The 23,333-nt window shown below is 38.5% G+C and overlaps 1 protein-coding gene across 4 annotated transcripts in view; it reads right to left on the bottom strand.

Annotated features, from left to right (window-relative positions):
* Positions 1-9,715: 9,715 nt before the first annotated feature.
* Positions 9,716-23,333, bottom strand: part of TRAPPC8 (trafficking protein particle complex subunit 8) — a 51,367-nt gene continuing 37,749 nt past the window's right edge. For all 4 annotated transcript variants that reach the window (XM_033001093.2, XM_033001094.2, XM_033001095.2 and 1 more), the window contains 7 exons: positions 23,223-23,291; positions 23,066-23,106; positions 21,211-21,396; positions 20,550-20,651; positions 14,485-14,630; positions 12,876-12,965; positions 9,716-10,766 (listed from right to left, as the gene is read on the bottom strand). In XM_033001093.2, the coding sequence (XP_032856984.2) occupies positions 10,532-10,766; positions 12,876-12,965; positions 14,485-14,630; positions 20,550-20,651; positions 21,211-21,396; positions 23,066-23,106; positions 23,223-23,291 (869 nt within the window). In that variant the 3' untranslated portion in view covers positions 9,716-10,531. The remainder of the gene's footprint in view (positions 10,767-12,875; positions 12,966-14,484; positions 14,631-20,549; positions 20,652-21,210; positions 21,397-23,065; positions 23,107-23,222; positions 23,292-23,333) is intronic.

Here is a 23,333-nt window from a genome sequence, read left to right as displayed (position 1 = left end):
CTTCAGAAAAATTCTAGCCAGTAGTTAGTTTCACAACATACTGAACGGAACTATAGTATTTCCTTAGATAGAAGAAAACTTTTCAGAGGAGTATGTTCAGCATCCACTCATGTTCTCTGAACTCTGTCTTGCAGAGAAAAATGTTCTTACCTGGTAGGAAAATGGGTGTTGACAAGTAAAAATAAAATATTCCCTATCTCCTTGCAATCTTTTGTGGCTCTGATACTGAAAAGTTCTACATACTACTCTAAAAATACATCTATTGCTAAATGGCATTCCAATAAGTTAAAGAAACATTCCACTCTAATTTGCATCTATAAAAGAACAAGTAAATGTAATAATGGTTTTAGTGTAGCTGAGGATACAATTCATCCAGAATGCTTAGGGCTCATTTGATCTACAGATGAAGAGAGTGGATTTGAAAATCAACCAGAAAGAGAATATGAACCTCTAAGGCAGTGACATCTCCCTTCTGTGGGCTGGAGAATAAAAGCTGTGATCCTTAAGGACAGATGTTAAGATGAAAGCCGGTATTGTGATTCCTGAGCCTTGTCCCCTTAACTCGACTGATGTGTCCAGTCGGTTCTGTCACTGCAGGAAAACTTTCTGGGGTAGTCTTCTCCCACAGGCCTCCCACTGCTCCTCCCAAGCAGAGCCAGAAGTGCTCTGAGCTGCCACTGCCCTCTCCTTTCTCCAGCAGCTCCTTTCAGTTGCCCATAGCATTGCAATAGAGAGAGATTTTATAGATATACATATATATATATTAAGCTTGTCTTCTGGCTGCAGAGCTTTTGGTACACTAAAATCACGTTTTCAGGTGCTTCCCTGACATCATGAGAGCTAGCAGTGCATAACACAATAACCTGAGTCTCAAAGTATCACCTGGGTCCAAGAGCTCAGGCTTTAGCTGCAACAGCAAACATCATTAATATCACCCTGGGTGTCAGCAACTACAAAAAGTGGAGCCCATGTCCCGAGCATATTCTTGTCTCTCCCCCTGGCATGCCCCTGGCAGCAGCATCTGCAGGGAGAGGGGGGAGAGTTGGGCATATTGGAAGAAAGAAATATTTTGCCTGTGAATTTCAAGAAGTATTTATTTTCTTGGTCAGATGTGGCTGTTACTTTCTCTGCAACCTCCTCAACATACAGAAATACCTCCTTCAACCCAAGGCTTCAGAATACCTAGGGATCATGAGGTGCTTGTTTAAAGACTGTCACTAGGTTGTTTCCTTCGGTAAGTAAAAATCTACAGTTACAGACTCTTTTTTTTTTTTTGAGCAGAGTTTTCATCATCCTGAAGGAAGCAGAGCAAGGAACTATGCCACAATTATCAGGAGAACAGCACATCTATTCTAACTTAGAAAGAGGAAGACCCAAAGGAATAAAATTTGCAAGCATCAGCCGAATTGATTTATACACTGCTATAGTCTATAAGCAGCATTTTTTAAACCATGTTATTTTTTTACTTTTTCAGCTACCACTAAAGCAATTAGCAGAACTCATTAGCCAAGTGACATTTTACAAATTAATGATTTACTCCTGTAAACTGATAGAAATACATAGTAAATAAATCTTGATTTAAATGGTATCAGGAAATCACTCAGTCCTGGAACACATTTAATCAGCATTCATGATTTTAAGAACAGAAGTGCTGAGAAAATTATTATCTTCCATTCCAGTCTAGTTTTTACTCTATAGAAGTAATTTTGTCCATGAAATTATTCGAGGGTAATTTTGAAAAGACAGCAAACATTAAGATTTCAAGAGACTGAAGTAATGGCAATGTGCGTATGAAGAAAAGCTGAAGTTTCCTCAGAGGATTTCCATTACTGCAGACATCTTTATATTTTAATATACTCAGAAATAATCCCTTATCTCACTGGAATAAGAGTAGAATAAGTGAAAAACATCCAGGAGTATCTATTATATCCACTGCAATTCAGATGTCTGACTTTTGATTCCTGGGCTAGATGACACTTTTGTGTAGACAGCTCTATATCACAGTAGATATTGAATTAGAACATGAGTTTTAGAAGAAATCTTTTGACTGAAGTTGGAAGCCTGGATTTATATATCTTTGGGAACAAAGCTGAAGATAAATTCTGTCCCCATCAATCTGAGTGTAGCTGTGGTTTTACCACATATGATCCCATTCCCCTCCAAGCAGTCTTCCTGGCAGGGTGACTGCTTTCAGTAACGCAGCTGTATTTGCATTTTACAACTGAAGAATAATAGAAATGTTGATTTTGTGATTTAGTCAGCGGAGGGAAAACTTACTTTAGAAAGCTTTGGTATATTACTGAGCTTCCTCACATTATGTAGCTATTGTGACCTGAGGTTTAAATAATTAAAACCATTACCAAAAAAATTTTGTTTTTTTCATTTTTATCATACCATTCATACACTATCCTTCTCTCCAAAGCACAGGTATTTTCCACTCACTCTAGCACTTTGACAGAATGTTTCTTACAACCTAAAATAATTTATTATATTTGTCTTTTTATCCTAACAAACATGCTATACATAAATGTTTCTGTTTTACACATGGAAAGAGTATCTATTTGATAACAGCTCAAAATGCAACCTATGCAGTGGGATCCACACAGGCCATGGGTATTGAGTATTATTTCTGCTGAAGAGGAACTCTGTCAACAAATTGGAACATTAGAAGTGAAAATTCTTCTATTTTTATATTGACACCTCGTGCATTCCTTCTGGAGCAACACACAAGGTAAGTAACTGCCAAAGAGAAATTACTTTGAACCTCTGTATTCTGCTGCTGAACTTAGCACAACCCTATCCCAAAAGTGAAATCAAAGTGTAATCAAGTTTATGTTTCAAGAAACAGTATCACCTGCTAATACTAAGAACTTTTCCCAAAGTTCAAGAAATTACACTCATAGACATAGGTTAGGGACCTTCCCTGTCCTGGGGGAAGTCCAGGAGGAGTCCCAGGCTACTTGGTAAGCAAAGCTAGGACTAAAGTTTTTAGAAGCATATTAACCAAGGAACACATAATCCTCATCTTTATGGAAAAGCCAATGTTTCAAGGTACAGTCCACAAGAGAACTTACATCTGAGAAAAAACTAGTCATAGGCAAAACTGAAAGTGAATTGGTGCTCATTTCCTTTGTTAGCTTCAAGTCTTGAATCTGTAGAGTCAGTAATATTTATCTATGACCTATGACATGAAGGATAATAAAGAACACTATTTGGCTCTCTGTGTAAGGACTCAGTGGGAGAGAAATAGATCTTCAGCACTTCCATTGATAAGTTTCTAATTATAGAAATGAGCTCTCCCTACATTTTTTTTTTCCCCCTGCTTCATCTACCTGAAGCTTTGAATGATACTGAAAGGGTGTTAGGAGCTGCTGAACTTGGTAGAGACAAGTCTGCTGCAGCTCCATGTTGTCAGCGTCTGCCAGTAGTGAGGTTGAGCATGTCTGTCCAATAGGCACACACACGAATGCATACATATAATATATATGACACGTGGCCAGCCCCACAGATCAATACAGAAAGAAAACACAGAAGTCACAAACACAAATGACTGAGCAGGAGGAAGGTCTGCTAACGTGAAATACATACTGCGTGGATCCCTCCAGCAGCTGGGCTCACACATTTAGCCTGCCCAGTAGTTGGCCCCTGGGTTCCAGGATTCACCAGCTGCTGATACATAAATAATCTGGGACCCCCTCACACCTCCAGTATCCAGCTCTGAGAATTAAAAAAAAAAAAAAAAAAAAAAAAAAAAAAAAAAAAAAAAAAAAAAATTACGTCCACTTACTGATGAGACAGAACAGACATTTAGAAGCAGAAAGCACTAGATGGCAGCAGTGCTCAACTCCTTTAATTTGGATAAAAAAGCAAAGCAGTCACCTACATTCAGCAATACAATTTCTATCTATTTCCCATGACACCCAAAACAGGAATTCAATACTAAAAACAGCATAGCTAACTCTCACAAAGCTGTTGATAAAACACTCAGTGAATACAGTAGGCAATAGCAGAATCAAGCAATCTTCCAATTTCCCACTACCATAAAGAGGAGTAGTAATGTGACAGAACCACTAACTATATTTCTCAGAATCAGAGAGAAAAATATGGCATAACTGGAGAGCTGTACAATGCTCCTGTCTCATCTCCCACCTTCCACTTCCACGGGGTTGGGCAATGCCACCCCTTTCCCCTCTGCCTGCTGCACCACTGCCCTGGTGCTGCGGGAGGGAGGGAGGGAGAAACACCCCACGCTGCTGAGGACTGCCAGTACCTTCTGTGCAATTCATGGTGATTTCTCATGATTAATTCAGATGAGGCTGAAGCCTCAGGTGGTTGAAGGAGAGCTGCTAACATCATAAGATCCAGTAAAAAAGGGTGGTTGTGGGCCATTCCCCACCTCCCTCAATAATTCGGATAAAATCCCTATCTAGACATGCAGGTCTCTAACCTGCACCGGTTCCCTTGTGCTAGCTGAACACAGTGTGGTGACGGGCAGTGCTGCTGCCCTCCGGGCATCGGTGAATGTGAGGGACACACCCCAGGTCACCTCATGAGAGACAGGACTCAAAACCCCAGCACCCGAGGCCAGCGGTTGTCCTGCAAGGGGCTAGAGAAGGTGGCACTCAAACCTAAGCTTGGATCACATACTTATGCAGCTTTAATTTCACGTTCAAAAAACCTGCTGACCACCACCCAGAAATGAAACCATACAGGACAGCTGCTTAACAAAAATACCTTCCCTGGGCTCAGGCAATGGCAGAGTCTGTGAAGAAACCCACCTGCTGAAGATGACCCCTCTGAAGGCAGCTCCTCTTCATTTTAAAATTCCTCCCCTCAGCACGCCCCTACCCCAGGCCAGCCAGGCGCTGCAGCCAGCCCCTCTGCAGCACCCAGGGTGGCCGCCATCACTTCTTCCATGTTTCCCCTCCACGACTGTCAGCAGAAAAGCCTCTCGGGGCGGGGGGAAAGCGGGCGAACTGCTCTGCAGCCTCCCCGCCGGCCCTCAGCCACCACGGGACACGGCGCTGGGGCCCTGGCAGGCGCTGGTGGCTGAGCTACGGCTGCGGCTCTGCTTGTGGGGCTCCCCGTGTACCTGGGGAAGAACGTTTTCATCAGCCAGGATGCTTTTGAGAGCAACCTCTCAAAAAAACTTGAGGACAGGGAAGCCATTGTCAGCACCATCACCTTCACGCCCAAGGACAGAGTCTCGGTGGTGGTCATGGCTGGGTCTACATGTATTTCAAGAGCCTCAAGAGGTGGGTCCCATCTATGGGAGTCACGTCCCCCGTGTCTGAGCTCTCAAACAACCATTGCTGCTACGTAGGTGCAGACCCCGGAGCTCAGATGGACCGTTTTTGTTTACAACACCAGGCACTCCGTCTCTGACGGCCACATCTTCCTTTCGCAGGATGGGCGTTACACGTTTACACACGTTGAGATCAGTACAAGAGAGCAGGGGGTGCCGGTTCGGGGCCTACAATTTCATTTTCTTTGCCGTGACTGGCCTGGTGATCAACAGAAGTGGAGAGAAAGGGGCAGGGAAGGCAGCAAGGGCCTATTTTGGATACAGTGGTACTGAAAACAGCCATACATTCGACCATAACTCTACCACATTCCACCTTCCCAGAGGCCCTGCTAAACTTTGGAGTATCCAGAATCTTGCCTTGAGGAATTTCATCATCCTCTGGACAACAGACAGTTTGCTTGTATCTGCCAACAAGGGCTTGACCACAGAAGTGACTGTTGTGCCCTCAGAGACCTTTCAAAGCTCTGCCTTCCCTGACAGTGGTTTCTTACATGTGCCTGCTAGCAGCTCCCAGATTGAAGTCTTGTCCCGCGACAGAAGCTATGGCTTCGGCCAGGTCACTAGCGTGGTTCACATTGCCAAGGATAAGAGCAGAGATTTGGAGAACACAGGGATGCTGTTTGAAGAAAGAGGGTGGCTGAGCTTACTCAGCCCTGCGATTAGCAATTTCACTCAGCTGTATGACTTCAGTAAATGCAAGCTCAGCTTGCAATTAGCAGTCTGGAGATCTCCACAGTCCTGCACTGTGGAGATCCTCATGGGAGACTTCCAGAACAAGATCTATATTACATTGACAGGCACGAATGTCTGACTTTGAAGGCCATATTCATGCCCACAACAGGCGAAAGGTCCACTCCCTTGGTGAACAGTGAGTAACACCCACGTGCAGGCTTTCAGTGCATATGTAATAGAAGGGGGTTTTACATACCTCTTGTGTATCATTCTGGAGCAGCAGTATTTCTCTGAATTTGCAGACACTGACTTCCGTGATGGCAATACGTGATGGAGAAATGTCTACTGTCGCTGTGGACATCCCCAGCAACCCAACTGGCTGTATTGATGTGGCTCCCCTGACTGCACTTGTTGCAGTGTCCTGTCCACCTACAAAGTCCATCAGAACTGTAAAAACATTTAACAGCCTGTGACAAAGGCCTCATTCAGGAATCAGCACTGAGAAATAATTTCAGTTATACAGTCAGACATGACATATACAACTTGCACCTTCTTACCAGAAAAGATAAACAGCAGGACAAACTACAGATTAAATACAACATTACACATCTGGGAGGTCCTCTTCTGGTATATTATAGAAATCCTTGGTTGCCAGTTTTTGAGTTATGGGAAAACAATAGATTTTAGGAGCATGTTCCTGCTGAATTCATTCTGTTTGAAATAAATGGAATACATAACCACGATTAACTTTTGACTGTGCATGTTGCCAACTGCATCTCTTAATCTCAAAATTGGACTTCTTTGCTAGAGGAGCAGGAGTCTCCAGATCCACATACTTCATGGACCAGAAGAAACTACATGAGCTGTAAGGATAGATAGGAATGAAACTGAATTAAAATGGCCCTTGGTCAAGTATCAGGTTCTTGATGGAGATAAAAATAAGATCGTTTTTCTTCCCTATAATGGTCTATATATCTATAAAGCCATTATAGTCGACACATTTTACAGTTATTGTGATTTATCCATAGCCTTCTCAGTATGTCTGTGGTGCTTTTCCCAGGAAATACCTATATTTTGGGGCATCACTTACACTCTTTCTGATTTTACTTTTGATTTTTACAAGATAATTCCTATTGCATTTATCACTCTAAAAAGTGAGATGCAAAAGTTATAGTATTTTGAGCGGAATATTTGAAAGTATCTGGGAAATCTAACTAGAGAAGTTCCCTTTTATTTAGGAAAATTTCGTTGTTATGAAAATGTGATGGAGAAACTAGAAAACTAGATCATTGTCCTTTTTGTAGTTAGAAAGTTAAAGTTTTATTATTTTGAATTCCAAAAAGATCATTTTACATTTTTTTTTTCCTCATTCTAAATTTTTCACTGACCCTATGCAGCTAGTCCTACTTGTTTCACTGTAGAGATAGTTTAAAAGTCTTTTCAGTACAAGTGCATGATTTCAGAAACAAAGCAGCTTTTAAATTTAATTTCAGGAAACAGTTTTTAAATTAAGTGGACTTCAGGGGATTTCTTAGCAATTAGTATCAATCCAGAATGTGTGACAAAGACCAATTATCTCCAAACTTCCAAACTTTAAGTTGTAACCAGCTCCTAGAGAGAGCATAACTTTTCACTCATGCTGAGTATCAGGAGAATATTACCTGTCTTAATAACTGTACCATGAAAGTCCAGCATTCTGTAGAATTCTAAATCCACTGTATGGATGGACTTCTGGTCCTCTTGTTTCAAGAAAGCAGCAGTTGAGTTCATTCCCTTGGTAATCACTCTGCCTAAAGGCACCACCCGGACATCCTTATTTTTCATTACGGCAAAGGGCCTCAGTTTTCACTTGGAAAGCTCTGTCCAACTCTGATCCTCTCTTCCTCCTTCCCCTAGTTCTCTTTCGTAAGACATATTCAGCCTGTTCCCTCTGAACGCTTTCTGCATTCCCTCTTTAACTCCTCGTGACAGGCAGCTTCCCCAGCACCCTTGTCAGATCGTGTCATACATGACTCTGAAAGCAATTTAAGCTGAATTTTTGTACCATTTAGGCACCCATTCACTTCCATGACCTCCAGGTGGCATTATTCACTAATATTCTTAAGCAGATTTAACTGTAAGTACTTTGGAGATGTGACAGTTCATAAGCAGAACACCACTAGATACTGCCCCAAGTCACACATACTAATGATTGCATGCATTCTGTAAGCAAACTACAAATATATGGAGTATTAGTCATCCTGCTTCAAGGTGAACATGAAAACTAAACCAGGAAGATTAATTTTGCTCTTTTATAGGAGAGAGTTAGAACTGGCTGGCTAAATTACTAAAAAAAAGTGAAAGAATAGCATGTAAATAAAAAATTAAGCTGCCATACTATGAATGTAATTTGTTCATATATGCAACAGATTCAAATATTAGAATTCATTCTCAAACTTAAGTGATGTAAAGTGTAGAAGTCAGCAGCTGCATGGATTAATTCGCAAAGTATGCCTTAATAAATATTGCATGCTTTCTACATCGTATTTACAGCCTACTGGTTACTATAACACCTTCTTACTCCATTTTTGCATTGCACAAAACAGTCAGCTGCCAAAACAGCATTTCACTAATTTTTGGCAAAGCAGCCTAGAACCATCTGAACTCCCATAATGCAGGATGGAGTAGCGCATGCCCTTATGTATGAAATTGATGGCAGAAGTCACCTTATTTAAGGAGCATTTTTGTTGGTGACATGGCTCAAATAAAAAACCTTTTTTAAAGTTCACTGATGTACGAAATTATTTATGTGTTTTATGCAATACGAGACTAAATAATTTCCAAATTCCCCACCATGCCCAGAACATAAGTGGGCATTTTGCTTTTCAATGAAAAGCCCAGCTTGGCAAGTTTCATGGGTTTATGTTACAGAAGTAGTAAAAAACACAAATTCATTGGATTCCCGAAAACAACATCCCCTGGATCTAGTAATTTTTGAGGGCTTTTTCTAGCTATCTTGAAGGAAGATGTGATATTTTGGTCTACTTTGAGGTGTAGCATTGCTGTCACAGACATAGTAGGAAGCTCTTGCACCTTACAGCAGGTTCACAGGATTCTTCTGAGGGAGCATTGTTCTGTGAGTAGCAGAGTTTCAGCCTTTGTTGAGAGACTTATTTGCTCAATAGCAAGACCAGATCATTTTCATTTCAATACAATTGTTTTTCATTATCTCTGTGGGTCCAACACATGGGCACAGTTTTCCATGTGAGAATTCATCTGAAGGAAGATACACTGTTTTGATTGTCAGTGTTGTCCTGTGAAGAAATTGCCTTCAACCACAAGATACAGCAGAGCATCTGAAGTCTCAGGATTCTTTAGGTGCTCAATTTCCCTCAGCCAACCCATCATAAATCATAATTCTAACTCCTAGCTTCTTTTGCTGCACTGCATTGCTTCACACAGTCTTCCCTACACTCAACACCTATTACTCAAATAAAAAAATCCCAGTATCAAGTAACTGAGACTTCCTAGACAGCTGAATTCTGGGACTTGTACCTGGGAACGGTGGGTAAGAACGCAAAAGGCAAATACAGCAGCCACTACAAGTTTCAGTGTACGCCAACACTACAAGTGGCAATAGGACAGGAACTTCACCTTGAGCAAAGACGGCCAGAATGAAGACAGTACAGAATATACATACAGTATCAGCACCTGCAGATTGCTACAGCTCTATAAAAAGAAAAAAAGACCACAAGTCCATACAGTGAATATGGTGTATGTTTTATTCTATTTACAGTACATTTGTTATAAATATAATACATTTCTTGAAAATCTTGAGTAGATTTTTTTTTTTTTAAAACTGATCAATTGTTATAGTTACATAATAAAGCAAGTGACAATTCAAATGACAATCTCATGGTTGTGAAATAGTGCATTCTGTGTTGAGATGAATGAGAAAATACTCAAACTGGTTGAAGAAATTATTTCTGAAACACCTTAGGTGGGACTTGTATGTAAACCTTGAAAGGTCACCAGTTTCCATAGACATGAAAACTCAAAACAAAATTTTAAACTAAAGAACTGAGGAACAGAAATGGATTTGAGACACCTTATTGAACTTCACAGTAAGATTGGGATTTATCATGTCTAATGGCTTCAGACAGGAAAAAGCCAATGAGGGTTTCTTCCTGAACCATATCCTATTACAGCCACAAATATTAACACACCATGCTGGAACTTGTAACAGCAGTCAAGCCGCATTTTTGACAGGGCATAGGACATACAAATATGTTCAGATTTGGAGTTAAAGAGTATTTTGTGTTATGAATATCTTAATTACCAGAGAAGAAATACATTATAAAAGGATAAACGTGTTTTCAGTCCAACGTGCGTTGCATTGAGAAACAGATTGACAAGTAGTCTGAATATTTTGCTATTTTTTTTTCCTACACAATCTTTAGTAACAAGTTAGATGTTTGAGGTGCTATTTCCAAAAACTGCAGCAAAATGTCAACCAGCAATAAGAAAAGAATCCCATTTATTTTGTCTTTTAGTGTGATTTTTTTCTGGAAGTGGTCAGATATTATTGATAATAATCAGTGCAGGCATGGAGTTCTGCTGACTTGTTTCAAACAAAGTAACTTGGTCCACTAGCTTGGCAAATACCCTGGGGGTTCCAAGATTATAGACACCTGTATGAACGAAGCAAGCTTTCAACTGCAAGCTATAGACCTCTTGGCTTTTAAGTTGAAGCTTGTACTGTGTTTGCCCAAGCCACGTAAAAGATCCATGGATTTCTAGTGCTTCTGGGCTGAAAAAGAAGGTAACAGTTATTTCTCTGTATTTGAAACATACATACCAGTTTGTTTGACTCCCTCAGCCTCAAGTTTTCCCAAGATTTCAGAATGCATTGTGTGTCTGTCACTGGCCCTTTACAAAGAGATACTTGCTTATGCTTTCTGAAAACCTCTTTCCAAAAGCCATGAATTGGAAACTTAAGTTACAATTCTGGCAGTCTTTGGATGAGATACTGCCCACTGTCAGTCATCTTTGATGATTTGGAAGTTGCTGAGTCTTTTTTACTGCCTGCCTGCATTAATTTCCTTTAAGTCGCTGCCTTCCCCAAATGCATCATGCTCGCTTTGTTTCGCACACCACCACCCTTATCTTTAAGAGATTAAGGTAAGACAAAACTAGACTTTGGAAGGACAACATTTGCAATCACAGGTATAGACAGAACTGCGCTTAACATTTGACCAAGATGCTAAATGCAGCTTCAAAAAAAGGTCATGTCTGTAAATCCTTTTTCCTACTACATCTATGTTCACAAACACACACATCCCACCATCCCTCACACACCAAAACACAGTACCTAAGGTCCCCTTGGGTATCTTTATGGATCCCGATGCCCACCCATCAGCTCAATTTAACTCCAGGTCCTTAATTCCTGACAAACACTTTTTAGTGTTTTGGCTCACACTTAAACACACTCCTTTACAGTGGCCCTCCCCCTTGGCTTCGATGGACTAGCATCAAGCTTTAAAACTTTTCTTTGATCCCTAATATACTGTACACTACAGAACATTAATTATACATATATGTATAATGATGAATTCCAGAGTATTCCAAGATTTTTGTATAACCAACACGTAACACTAACAATACACATAGTACCAAGATGCAAATTGTCACAGTTTTTGGAATCCTTACATAAGGTATTCTTGGGCCTGACCCAAGAACTAGAGTTAAATCAGAGTGCATGTCACAGAAATAGTCAACATGAGTATACACTGCTTTAGAGACATTTCATTAATATGTTGGTTTGGGGGCGGGAGGTGCGTTTGGTTTGATGTTTGTTTTTAGGAAGTTTCAAGGCACATGACTGCACTGTCCTTTCAGAGACATGTGTTACAAGACTGTTATAAAACATGATCGTCTTGTGAAAACGCACCAGATCAGTGAATTGCTTCATAATCTTAACTGATAAATAAAACAGACTTAAATTTTCTATCCTCTATTTCTAAACCTGTGTATTAGGCCCTGGGTTTTTAGTTTCTTACTTGCCTACACAGACTGTTGGCAAGCAGCAAAGGTTCCCCATGACTAAGCCTACCTCAATGTCTTCACAATCTGCCTTAACCCCTGCCAAGGATATTCAGCCAGGGATCCCACAAAGTCTATCTTGTGGTAAGCAGATCAAGTAGCACCATGACTACTGGGAGGGTGGGGGGGCAGGAGGGGGTGGTATTACCCAAGTTATGAGTTAAATTGCCCTGTTTTAACAGAAGTGGAATAATTAACAATGGTATGTCATGGTACTGAATTCTTTCTTCCACAGAATTCTTAGTAAAACTTTTAGAAACAATTCACAAAATGTTTCCTCAGTGCTAATATTTTATTACATAATACTACAGTTCTGAGCAAAAAGCCAACCATAAGAATCAGCTGATAAACCTAGGGAAGTCTTAAGAATACCTAAGGTTCTATGACACTTTATACTAAACCAAATTGCAGGAGGAAGTACTTGTTTAAGCTTCAAAAGTCGTTTTCTACAAATTACTTGACATTTTAAAAATGAAACCCCAACAACGTATCTTTAATAAAGTAAGGTTGCTGAAGCTCATACTTTGCTAGTTCAAAAGCATTTCCACTTTTCCAGGAAAGATCTGCAGTTTAACTATTCAACAGTCACAATTCAAGGTCCTGCCTGAGCAATAGTCAAAAGCAAAGTAAAATCGAGCACTGATTGAAGACTCTTGTTTGACTGTATGAAGCCTTTGTCACCTTTCATTCGTTCAAAGAAGCCACTGTTGAAAAAAAAAATCTTATTCCGGATATTCAATACAGTCAAAACATTACAAGACTCACAAAAACCAGGAAGCACTCAGAAATTATTGTTTTATTAACATTTACACATTACCTTGTTGTTTTATGCCGCAAATCAATCATTACATCTACAACAGCCTGGGAACAATTGGAAAGTAGGAGAGTGACAGGTACCAGACAGAGGCTGTGAAGAGAAATAGTTCCACAGTAATGGAAAAAAGTCTTACTCTGGATAGTCTTAATTATACTCTCTAAAAGTTAAAATAAATTTCAAGTAATATAAAGTTAACATGTAATTATTATACAACAGTAAAACAGTATACATAGCAATCACTTACATTGACTAGAGTTTCTTATAATAAAAGCAATTGAGGCAAAACAGCATTGGTTCAATTGAGACAAATGAAGTTACCACCTTCCTTCACCCAGCTGAGGAAGACTAGCAAAATCATAAATAACTTAGTTTACAGGAAATCTACTGTTATGACAAGACATATTTCAGAATGAGATAACAAGGTCTAGTATGCTACTCTCTGAACTGCTGTTTAGCATCTATTTTCTAGATCCTTTTCTTCTGCACTTTCTGCTGTAGAGGAATTGCTGTTATCTGGCCTGAACTTTAAACAGAACAGTGCCCAAATGGAACAGACAGCACATACACATTAGGTGTTAATTTAAGCCTTTACCCTGAATACTGATACAGTTAGTTGATATTCTGCTTGTTCATAATTACTATGATTGTTTTTATAAATAGTCTGCAACAAGGCAGACCTAGATATTCACAGGCAGGTACACAAACTACTGCAGCTGAACCAGCTCTATGTATGCAACAAGTAATTTGTGTCACTGGAATTCCTTGCCATGGCTTAACAGTTTAAATATCCTAAACTTGCCTAACAAGAAAAGAACAATTAGCAACTATAACGAATAAGATATGAACTTGTTACTGGAATAACGCATGCTTTGTAACTGTCATTAAAATATGCGACCTTATAAAACGTTTAAATGTTAGATTTTATAAAGAAAGAAATCCCTTTCCTTCAGCAACTTTTATTAACTGAAATTTTAGAAAAAAGTATAACACCGTAGAGTTCTAGGATAAAACAATTCAAGCCTAAATAGGTATCTTTATGTTTCAAGTATAATTAATTTTATACCGAGAAAGGAATCCAGAGGGCTTTTTCAAAATGAAAGTGATCTGAACAGACTCATGGATTTTAGAGGCTCCAACTAATTCACTCTAGCAGTCTGCTTTTTGACAGAGGTTAGTTCTGATATTCTTCCAGGAGACATGTCCCAGTGAGCTAAACTGTTACCATCTTTCCTTTTGAAATAAATCAGAACCATGTGCAGTTAATCTTGGCAAGTCAGATGCTGCAGACACAGCAGCTCTTTTGACTTAAAGTACCCCTTTCGTTCTGTCTAGCTCCTCAAAGTAGTTACACTGTTTACTCTGACACCAAAGATAAACACAAAGGCAGCAGAGCATTTTTCTTTCAGTAAATCTGATAACTTTACTAGTTAACATTAAAACTGTGAACTGTTGAATAACAGCCTGTTTTTTCTCTATATGAAACTTTCATTTTTACTTATACAATTCTGAACCAGTGGGTTTAAGACTTGAGCAAGATTTCACCCTTGCATACCAGATTTATGTCAAATTAACAATATTTCAAAAGTTTCTAGAAAAATATTGCACGAACCTTTTTTGATGAAAAGAATGATTGAAAGACTCTGGATAATGAAGACTTGTCTTGATAAGATTAGAAAGCTGCTCTGGTGTGGGTCTCGCAGGTACTGGTGTGTTTTCTGGTCGAAGAAACTTTAAGAGACCCATTTCTGGTAATTCCTGAAACACAAATTCAGAATGATATTTAAAATATTGACATAAGGTACTGTGCAACACAAGAAATCCCATCACAGAAGCTATAGTTTTCCATTATGAATTATAACTCCAGAGAAGTAAGTCTACAGCATCATGAAGCTCACAGTTTTTTCCAATGTGTTTTATATTTAACCATTATAGAAGAACTGGTATGATTTATCTGTTACCATCTTTTGAGACAGAGATTTCACAGTGGCTTGTGAAATCACAATCTGTGCAAGTTTCACAGAAGTGTGCTATTGTTGCAGTGTTTTTTTAGCGTTTGATTTTGCTTTGTTTCTAAGAAAAAGGAACAGCATTTACAGTTCCCTAAGTAGCTGTACCTTCAAAAAAAAAAAAAATATCCATCACCAGCCCTGGGAAGTTCACTACAGGAAAGCCAGGTTTCCCAAAACAGATGCAAAGTAAAGCAAACAGAAGTTTACAGGAACACGCCAACAATGACAGAATTTAATAATGCAGACTAGCTTAAAAATTGTATAGCAAGTTATTGCGGATATGAGTTACTTTCGACCCCAGCTGAAAGTCCAAATGAAGCACTGACACACTATTTGGGATTCACAGTTACTTTCCAAGTGCTACCAATTGTGCAATTGGTGCTAGGATAGTTGTTTCTATTTTTAGAAAGCTTTTTGCTGCCTGGAGCCCTCTACAAAGGCCAGCTTCAAACAAGTATACCTAAAAGCTAAACACAAGCTTACTGTTCCAAACAGAATAATCTCAACATCTTCACTTATTCATCAGTTACAAAAAGCCCTGGACCTTTGGAGTCTGATGTTTTGTTACTTTGAAACAAAGTCATATATTATCCGTACTTAATTGCAGAGTCATTCACACTGGATTTAGGTATCTCCTGCAACAGCACTAAGCCAAAAGTTGGAAAAGTCAAAATCCACACCATTCAAAGCATCTTTTGAATTAGCTGATAGATGTAAGACAGGTGTGCCTATAATGCATTCTTTAATATCTTTGACCTTCCAAATTGAAAAGTTCTTCCCTTCTATCAGATGGGTAGAACTGATGGTATCGTCACATGCAGTCATTCTAAAGACTTTCCCTATGTAGTATTAGGCAATTTAGTTTTCAATTTCAAAACCAATCTTCAATGAGTGGCACAATGTGCTCTCAAATATACCAGAAGAAAAATTAAACACCACAATTTGATTTACAAGTTGTATAGAAATTCAGCACATTTGCCCCATAAATCACAAGTTACACATAGTCAAAAGGATTATTAGCACATCCAGTCAAGTATGAAGCACCAATATAAACAGAGTAGAAAACCTAAATAGGAAACTCTCAAACAACACTAAGCATAAGTAAAAGCAGAACATGAAAGCAACAGAATAAGAGTAAGAAAGGTATCTCAAGTGATGGGTCTTTCTCCTCCTGTTTTAGATCAGAGAACTCCCATTTTAAAACCTCAACTTTAAGTTGGTTTCCTTCACCATGCAACTCACGCATATTCATTCAAGCTCCTAATTATAGAAATGATGACTCCAGGAACCATATTTTACTAATACATCAGTAATAACACATTTGAAAGCACAAATGTTATCAGCTCTGCAGTCCACCAATGGGTAAGGCAGCAGATACAATTTTTCAGCTATTTGGAATATTTCATTCATGACAACAGCGTAAGCCAGTCCTCCCAAACTGGTACAGTAACTGCTACATTAATTCATACATCAGAGTGAAAAATGTACCCTTTGGTTCCTGATGTTTACCCTTAAGAATTTTGCTTTCCCCCCACCAAGCTTGTTTAAAGAAAGTCTTAAATCCCTTCCAACAACAAATCTGTTTGATTCAAGTATACCCTCCCACGTATTCTGTAAAAAAAGAAATTCTGAACTAACACAGATGTCAGTAATTCACTGTTAGGAAAAATGAAGTTATTTAAAGTTAGTTAAACCTTAGCCTCTCCCACCTTTCAAAAATTCCGACTTCCACCCAACTATTGCTGCTTAAGTTGTATCTACATCAAGCAGCATTACCAAAAATTATCATCTCTGAAATACAACACTGCAAAAAAGCCTGCATTCGTATTATATGCATTTTATGGATTTTACTTTGGGCAAGCACTGGTCTAATCCACTGGTCTAGCCCAGGACTGAATGAGCAGCACAGAAGCTTATCATGTGCAGTCCTGGAGCACATGAATTAACTCTGCTTGGAAGATACCCGCTTTCTGTGTTACAAAACCACTTCACAACAGAAATAGAGGGCTGTACATGGGGACAGTACCTTTTAAAAAAACATGCCTGATCTAACACACGCTCAGACAGTTTCTCTCACCTAGACTTCAGCCAAAACTAAGTTTACACTCACATGCTAATGTGTTTCAAAAGCATGGATGCGCTATTCCCCACGTGCCGCCATGCCCAAGTGACAAGCCTCTACCAGATCACTGCTCACCTTCCGTCAGTGGAAAGTCTGTGCCAATTAGAAGGGTGGTAAATGCCCCAGCCCCATGCTACTACTTCCACCATATTGAACTGTGCTCTTCCTTTGGAATCTTTTGGATCAAATTCACTAAATTGGAAAACTATGGGAGACAACAGTAAGTAGTAATATTTATTAACAGCCCTGACTCTGACTGGATGTTTAAGGTACTCGTCCTTTTACTAAGCTCAGGCAGAAAGGTCAAGAACAAGAGACAGAACAGCTTTGCTTCAGATGTAATCATAAATTGACCTTCAGTTAAAACAACCTGAATCCTGAAAGCAAGTTTCAGAAAAGAAACAGAATCCATAACAGTATCGTTGTCAAAAAAGAACAGCCGTTAGTTACAAATACCCAGTTATTTTATATTAGTGAGTTTTTTACTACTTGGACTCAAACAGCTACTGCTAACACATCTGTTCAGACCTATTCACTTTACTAACACCTAGTTGCTAGTGCCTATAACATACCACTTTGTGGCACTTTCCGTGTTTCTGATTCCAGGAAATAAACTGTATTTAGCATTTTTCAGGAAAAGGCCATTTTTTCAAAAATACAAGTGAGAGAAGTGATAGGAAGGTAAGTGTTACCCACATTATTCACACATCTTTCTATATGAAACACATAAATGCTTTAACAAAGCCAATATTCCTTCAGTGCTCCTTCAGCATACTAGGTGTTATGATTCCAAACTTCTAGAACCAAGATCTAGAGTAGTTCATCACATCACCTCAGTCTACTGTGTCCAGTAACCTATGCTCAAGAGCAGTGCTATTCAGTTAAACAAATAAAAAATGCGTAGTGTAAACAACAAAAAATAATCTGTATTCAATGACAGAAAACCAGTAAGCTTCAAAGTCATAGTTATTATTGTCTTGGTTAGAATGACCTAAGTTTAGAAATTGTAGTTTTGAACAAACATGGGAAGAAAAGGAAAGGAAGCACACGCATTTCACCATCCAAGTTAAATTTGTATAGAATTTTACTGTTATTTTCTTTCTTTTTACATGGGTACACGCAGAAATTTTACCCAGAAAAAGATTTTAAGCCTCCCCCAAGGCCCACTATCTTGTGTTTTATAGAAACTAGAGGTTTTATCTTGATTTTATCAAATACTATGTCAAGTTATGCTAGCACAAGACAGGAATAATCACATCCTGCTGTCTGTTCCACATCCCTGTTGTACGCATTGCATGCTCCACAGTGAACCAAGCCAAAGCAACCACCTGTCCTCGCATCTCAGTCCACAGTCTAACACCTTAGCTCAGATACACAATAAAGATGACTTCATACCAGTGCACCCAACGACCAATCAACCAGTAACTGCTGGAAGAACTTGAGAAACGTTAAGTGACAATGAATACAGACTACTGCTCTTCTACTGCAGTGTTTTACTGCAGCCATGTTTCTCCTGAACAATTCTAGAATCTTCTATAAATCCAAACTAAATCCTTAAAAGCTGGCAAAAAATTAGTCTGAGATATACCGTAACTGACAAACCAGTAGAAGCCAACCAGTACATAGAATTTAGCCAAAATATAAAGCAAGCTATCCTGATTCATTTAATGTAGTTATTTGAATTCCACTAAGGATTGAGTAATTTCTCAGAAGGCTTAAAATCAAAAATAAAGGAGGGGGAGCAAAGAGAAGTCTTGTTCATGTTCTCTCCATGTCTATTGTGAGACTGTTCTTGGTTGAGGTTGCTTGTATTGCCAGAGACACAAAAATGCCTTCGCTGGCTGCAACAGTGTAAGGCAGAAGCAGTTCAAGTCAAGAAGAAAGTTGCTGAAGAGCAACAAATAGAGCACAAGAAATGCAGGGAGCAGACTCTTGCATTCTGGGTGACACACTGTTCAGGATCTGCAAATAAAATTATGTTTTCCAGGTAAGAGCAGTCCTTTATCACTTAAGGACTGACAGCCAACATGTCTTGGTAAAAAGCATGCATCTCCATCTCCCTCTGCTGTCTAGACCACAGACAACAACTGACTTCCATACTGTCAGCACAAGACATTCAGGAGCGGTTTTAAGAGTTACCAACCCCAATTATGACTTAGAGAATAAATACAGATTTTCAGGACAAACGATTCGAATGTTACAATGTAAGTTTCAAAATTATATACTGAAAATGTGAAGTTAGAAGTAATGTTTGTGTTTTCTCCCCCCCAGTTTTTCACTGCTTGTGTAAAGTTAATGTAAGAGCAAGATAATTCAAAGACAATACACAATTCTTAATAGATTAGGTATGTTATTTTCTCTACTAGTCTCTTTTAATCTTCTTTTGGGTGTTTTTTAATTCTTAAATGTGCAATGAACAAAGTAAAGTCTTCAGACATTGGAACTTAAAATTTTCCTATTTTTCAATATCAATGAACAACAGCCAGTTTAGCTTAAACTGCACGCCCCTTTTGACCTATTCCCATCTATTACATAGCACAAAGAACTAAATGGAAAAAACATCTTAATGATGTAAAAATACTTAAAGGCTTATGAACCAAAGCCAAGTGCACAGCTTCAGAATAATTCACTACTTACGTTATAGCATGATATTTATACAAAGACATTTGTCCTATATTGTTTTCTTAACAAAATTAATGCATAGTACTATTTTCTGCAATTTTGAGTAAGAGCTCACTAAAAGCTATATCTGATATTGGTAACATTGGGAAAAAAAAAAAGGACACACAGTAGGAGAATGGCACCAAAGCAAGAAGGAACAGCAACATACTGCTCAGCAGAAGACTAAACAAGTACAAGACTTGTTTCTTTTTTATTTTCCACATTAGTCGTCTTCACATATATAAACTGCGACTAGCATAGATATTTTTACAGAATCATATCCATAGCTTCCATAGTTACTGATTCATGTAACAGGAGACACTCACTAGTTTCTTACAGATGCTATTTCCTTTGAATAATCAAACAGGCTATAAAACTTCAAAGTGAAAAAATTTGCTATTAATTGATCAATTCCAATGGAGCTTTCAATGTTTTTTTTTAACTGTTCCAGTGTTTCTGCTGTTCTAACATTTCACGCTGAAGGTCTTGACTTAAGTTATGCATAGTAGCAGAATTTATAAAATTGATTTTGTAACACTCAGAAAAAAATTCCACCATGTCACTGTTATGAAGTAATCATTAACTTTGACTTAATACCATTAATAAGCCGCTAGTTCTACACTCAAATACCACAGAACAGGTTACTCCAACAACTGCGTAGCACTATAGTTAGTTGTATTTTGCTTTTCTCATCTTTAAACTGAGCCTAGCTGTTTCAACACAGATGATTAATCAAAGCTGAAGTCAGACAGTCTGTATTATTTAGTAATAACACCTCTCTGATGTTAAGATTCTACAAAAGCATCAAGCTTATTTACAAGAAAACATATCAAGTCTATTTTGGGAAAAACAATTGTAAATTAAAACTTCACACTAGATTACCTGCTTCTGAGGAAATGAAAAAGCCTCTTTCCCAACTGTGTTAAGGGCAACATGATGCTGGCCCTCCAAAATAAGCTGCTTGTTGTCTTCCACAACATATGCCTACAGAATAATACAAAGATATTAGCAGGCCAGAAACTATCATAAGCTTCATAATACAGAATTACTGACTTCCCCCTAATTTAAGCGAAGTACGTACTGTTCCTAAAAGCTAGCAAAACATATGTGTATGCTTTTAATTTTGCATTCATGTACAACTGCTTAGGACTGCCAGTTTCCATCACTTAATATCTGCATTCTGGTAAACGAGATTTTTCTCTTCTAAACAGACTGGGTCATTCTTACAGTTCTGTGATAAAAGCAAGCATTGGTAAATCTCTTAGTTTAAGATTGCACAATTTTCTCTTTTAAGAAGAGAACTTATAAGAACTGGGTGCATCCAGAGTAATGTAAAACCATTTAAACATGCTTATTACAAGTAACAGTTATTAAAACCATCTTTGCTTCTTGACACCATTTTAGTTCATTTGCTTGTTTTCACAAAAAAATTTTATCCATAGATTTTGTATGAGTATGCTTGAAAGTTCAGAAGCCCATATTAATTTATTTTCTAACAGTCAACTTTCATGGCCAAATCACCAAAGGCCACAACCATACATACCTTCCACAGTACGACAATGTTCAAATCCACTTCACTGCATCTTTGTATCAATCTGACCGCCTCATCAAATGATTGTTTCACAGCCCTTTGAGATGCATGAGTATGAGATTGCACATGTGTTCTTTTAAATTCAGAGGATAAACTTTGGAAAAAAAAGTCTGCACAAGGACTGGCTGAACTTATTATCTGCAAGAAAAAAAAGCCAGAAAGTGCTCTCAGAACAGGATGCAGGCTGACAAGTTACTCTAACAGAGCTCGTCATTGTAGGATTTCAGTTCCATCATCTTGCTTTGCTTCCCTTTGCAAACCTACAGGATGCCACACATCTTTGTTTCCATGCTTGCCCGGTTACAGATCAGTCCTACATAATGAGCTGTCTAAGGTAACTAAGGGAAACAGAGCTATAGATTATTGGCCTAAAACCACAAATACCAAACTTCGAAATAAGGCCTTTGATTATTACCACCAGACAGCCTACTGTGATATATTAAGTGTAGTGGAGAGAGCTGAAGTGTCCCACTAACTGGCATGCAAGTCAGGTTAGCTAGAGCTATTTATCAAAGTTAGGAACAGACATTTTGCTAGCAATAGCAAAGATAGATTGCACAGCATATTCCCCATAAGTGGCACAGCCATAAGTACTGTGCTGTTTGTCAAGTTTGTCATTTTTGCTGAGCTCTTCCAACACCAAAAGCTTGATGAGGAAGCAGTGGTTTTAAGACTGACAGCAATGATACTTGGAGACACTTGAAGACAGCAGGGTAAGTAAGAAAGTTTAGTTTCCTAACCCCTCCCTTTCAAAAATGCCAGCCTTTCTAGAATATGCTGTCGCAGAGCTGCTAATTGTTGCACTAGCAGAATACTCATACAAAAGACCACAACCTGATTTTGGAGTAGCTGTCTAGAAGGGAGGGTCCCCTCCCCACCTCTCCATTAGAGAACAATGTTACAAGAAAGCTGAAATTCATGCAGCTCATTCAACTTTAAAAATGCAAAGAGGGATCATCTACCTCAGACTTTAGTCCTAACTTCAATTTATATGCCTATAAAATGAAATAGCATAGTAGGTTTTCTTTGGCTTTTATGACAAATGTACACATCATAAAATAAGCAGTCTGACATCCAGCTAACTAAATCTACTATGCTAATCTAGATCTCTAATCTGATGCAAGTGGCCTGCTTTCCTCAGGTTTTGCAAGCGCATTTGCTGTACCAAGATCATCTGCTAAAAGATTCTTCTTCAGACAATACCTGTATGCTTAAAAAAAAAAAAAACTAAAAAAATAAAAAGAGCATGATAGTCTAGATTCTTAAACTTTAAGAAAAATCAAAGACAGACTCCTTGAACTGATTACAACCTATATTAGTAGTTCTGAAATTCTGGTATGTACATCCTTTAGAGGTTTCCAGATTGTCTTTAGAATAAACTGTAATTAAAATTTGTAGCTTACCTTTGTAAAAATATAATTAAGAAAAAACAATAGAACAAGAATCTGACATCCACAGATCTCTACTAGAAAACTAGAAGGCTGAGAAATATTCAGAACTGCTCTGAGGAGTTGGTAAGGAAGGAGAAATGTTAGCAAAGAAGTTCATATCACAACGTGCTCTTAAAGTAGTTCAGCTGTGGGGTTGGGAACTTCAAATCCTTGAATATCTGGTAGCCTATGTTACCTTACCTTCCCTTTGTAAAAAGAGAGCTAACCTAGAAGACCAATAGTTTTTGATGTGCAAAACAACTTCCCAAGTATGAAAGCACTGTTCCCAATTTTAAAAAAGGCTTTCACTGGGATACTTGCACATGCCAGGCATACCTGGCACAAGAGAAAACACGCAGCAGCACTAGTTCACCTACCTGTTCATTTCCAAAGACAATGTCTGCAAATGTGTAATTTTCTAAAGGATAAAAAGAGAAGGCATTGTTTCAGTATCATGAGAAGTCACAACCTTCGGCATACAGCATCCAAATAACATTTTCTTCAAAAAGTGACCCCATTCAGGAGAGAACCTACCTTCTGAGTTTTTGCATCTTACTGCTTTAAAGCATAACTTCGCTCTCTCTCTGCTAGCAAGTTTAGTATCTGAAAGAAAAAGGTTGCAAGAATTTTTTCCCTCCTCAACAT

Source organism: Tyto alba, unplaced genomic scaffold (genome assembly GCF_018691265.1).
Source record: "Tyto alba isolate M040663 unplaced genomic scaffold, T.alba_DEE_v4.0 Super-Scaffold_27, whole genome shotgun sequence".
Lineage (NCBI taxonomy): Eukaryota > Metazoa > Chordata > Aves > Strigiformes > Tytonidae > Tyto > Tyto alba.
Note: the sequence above shows the minus strand (reverse complement) of the source record. Positions and strands in the feature narration are given on the sequence as shown.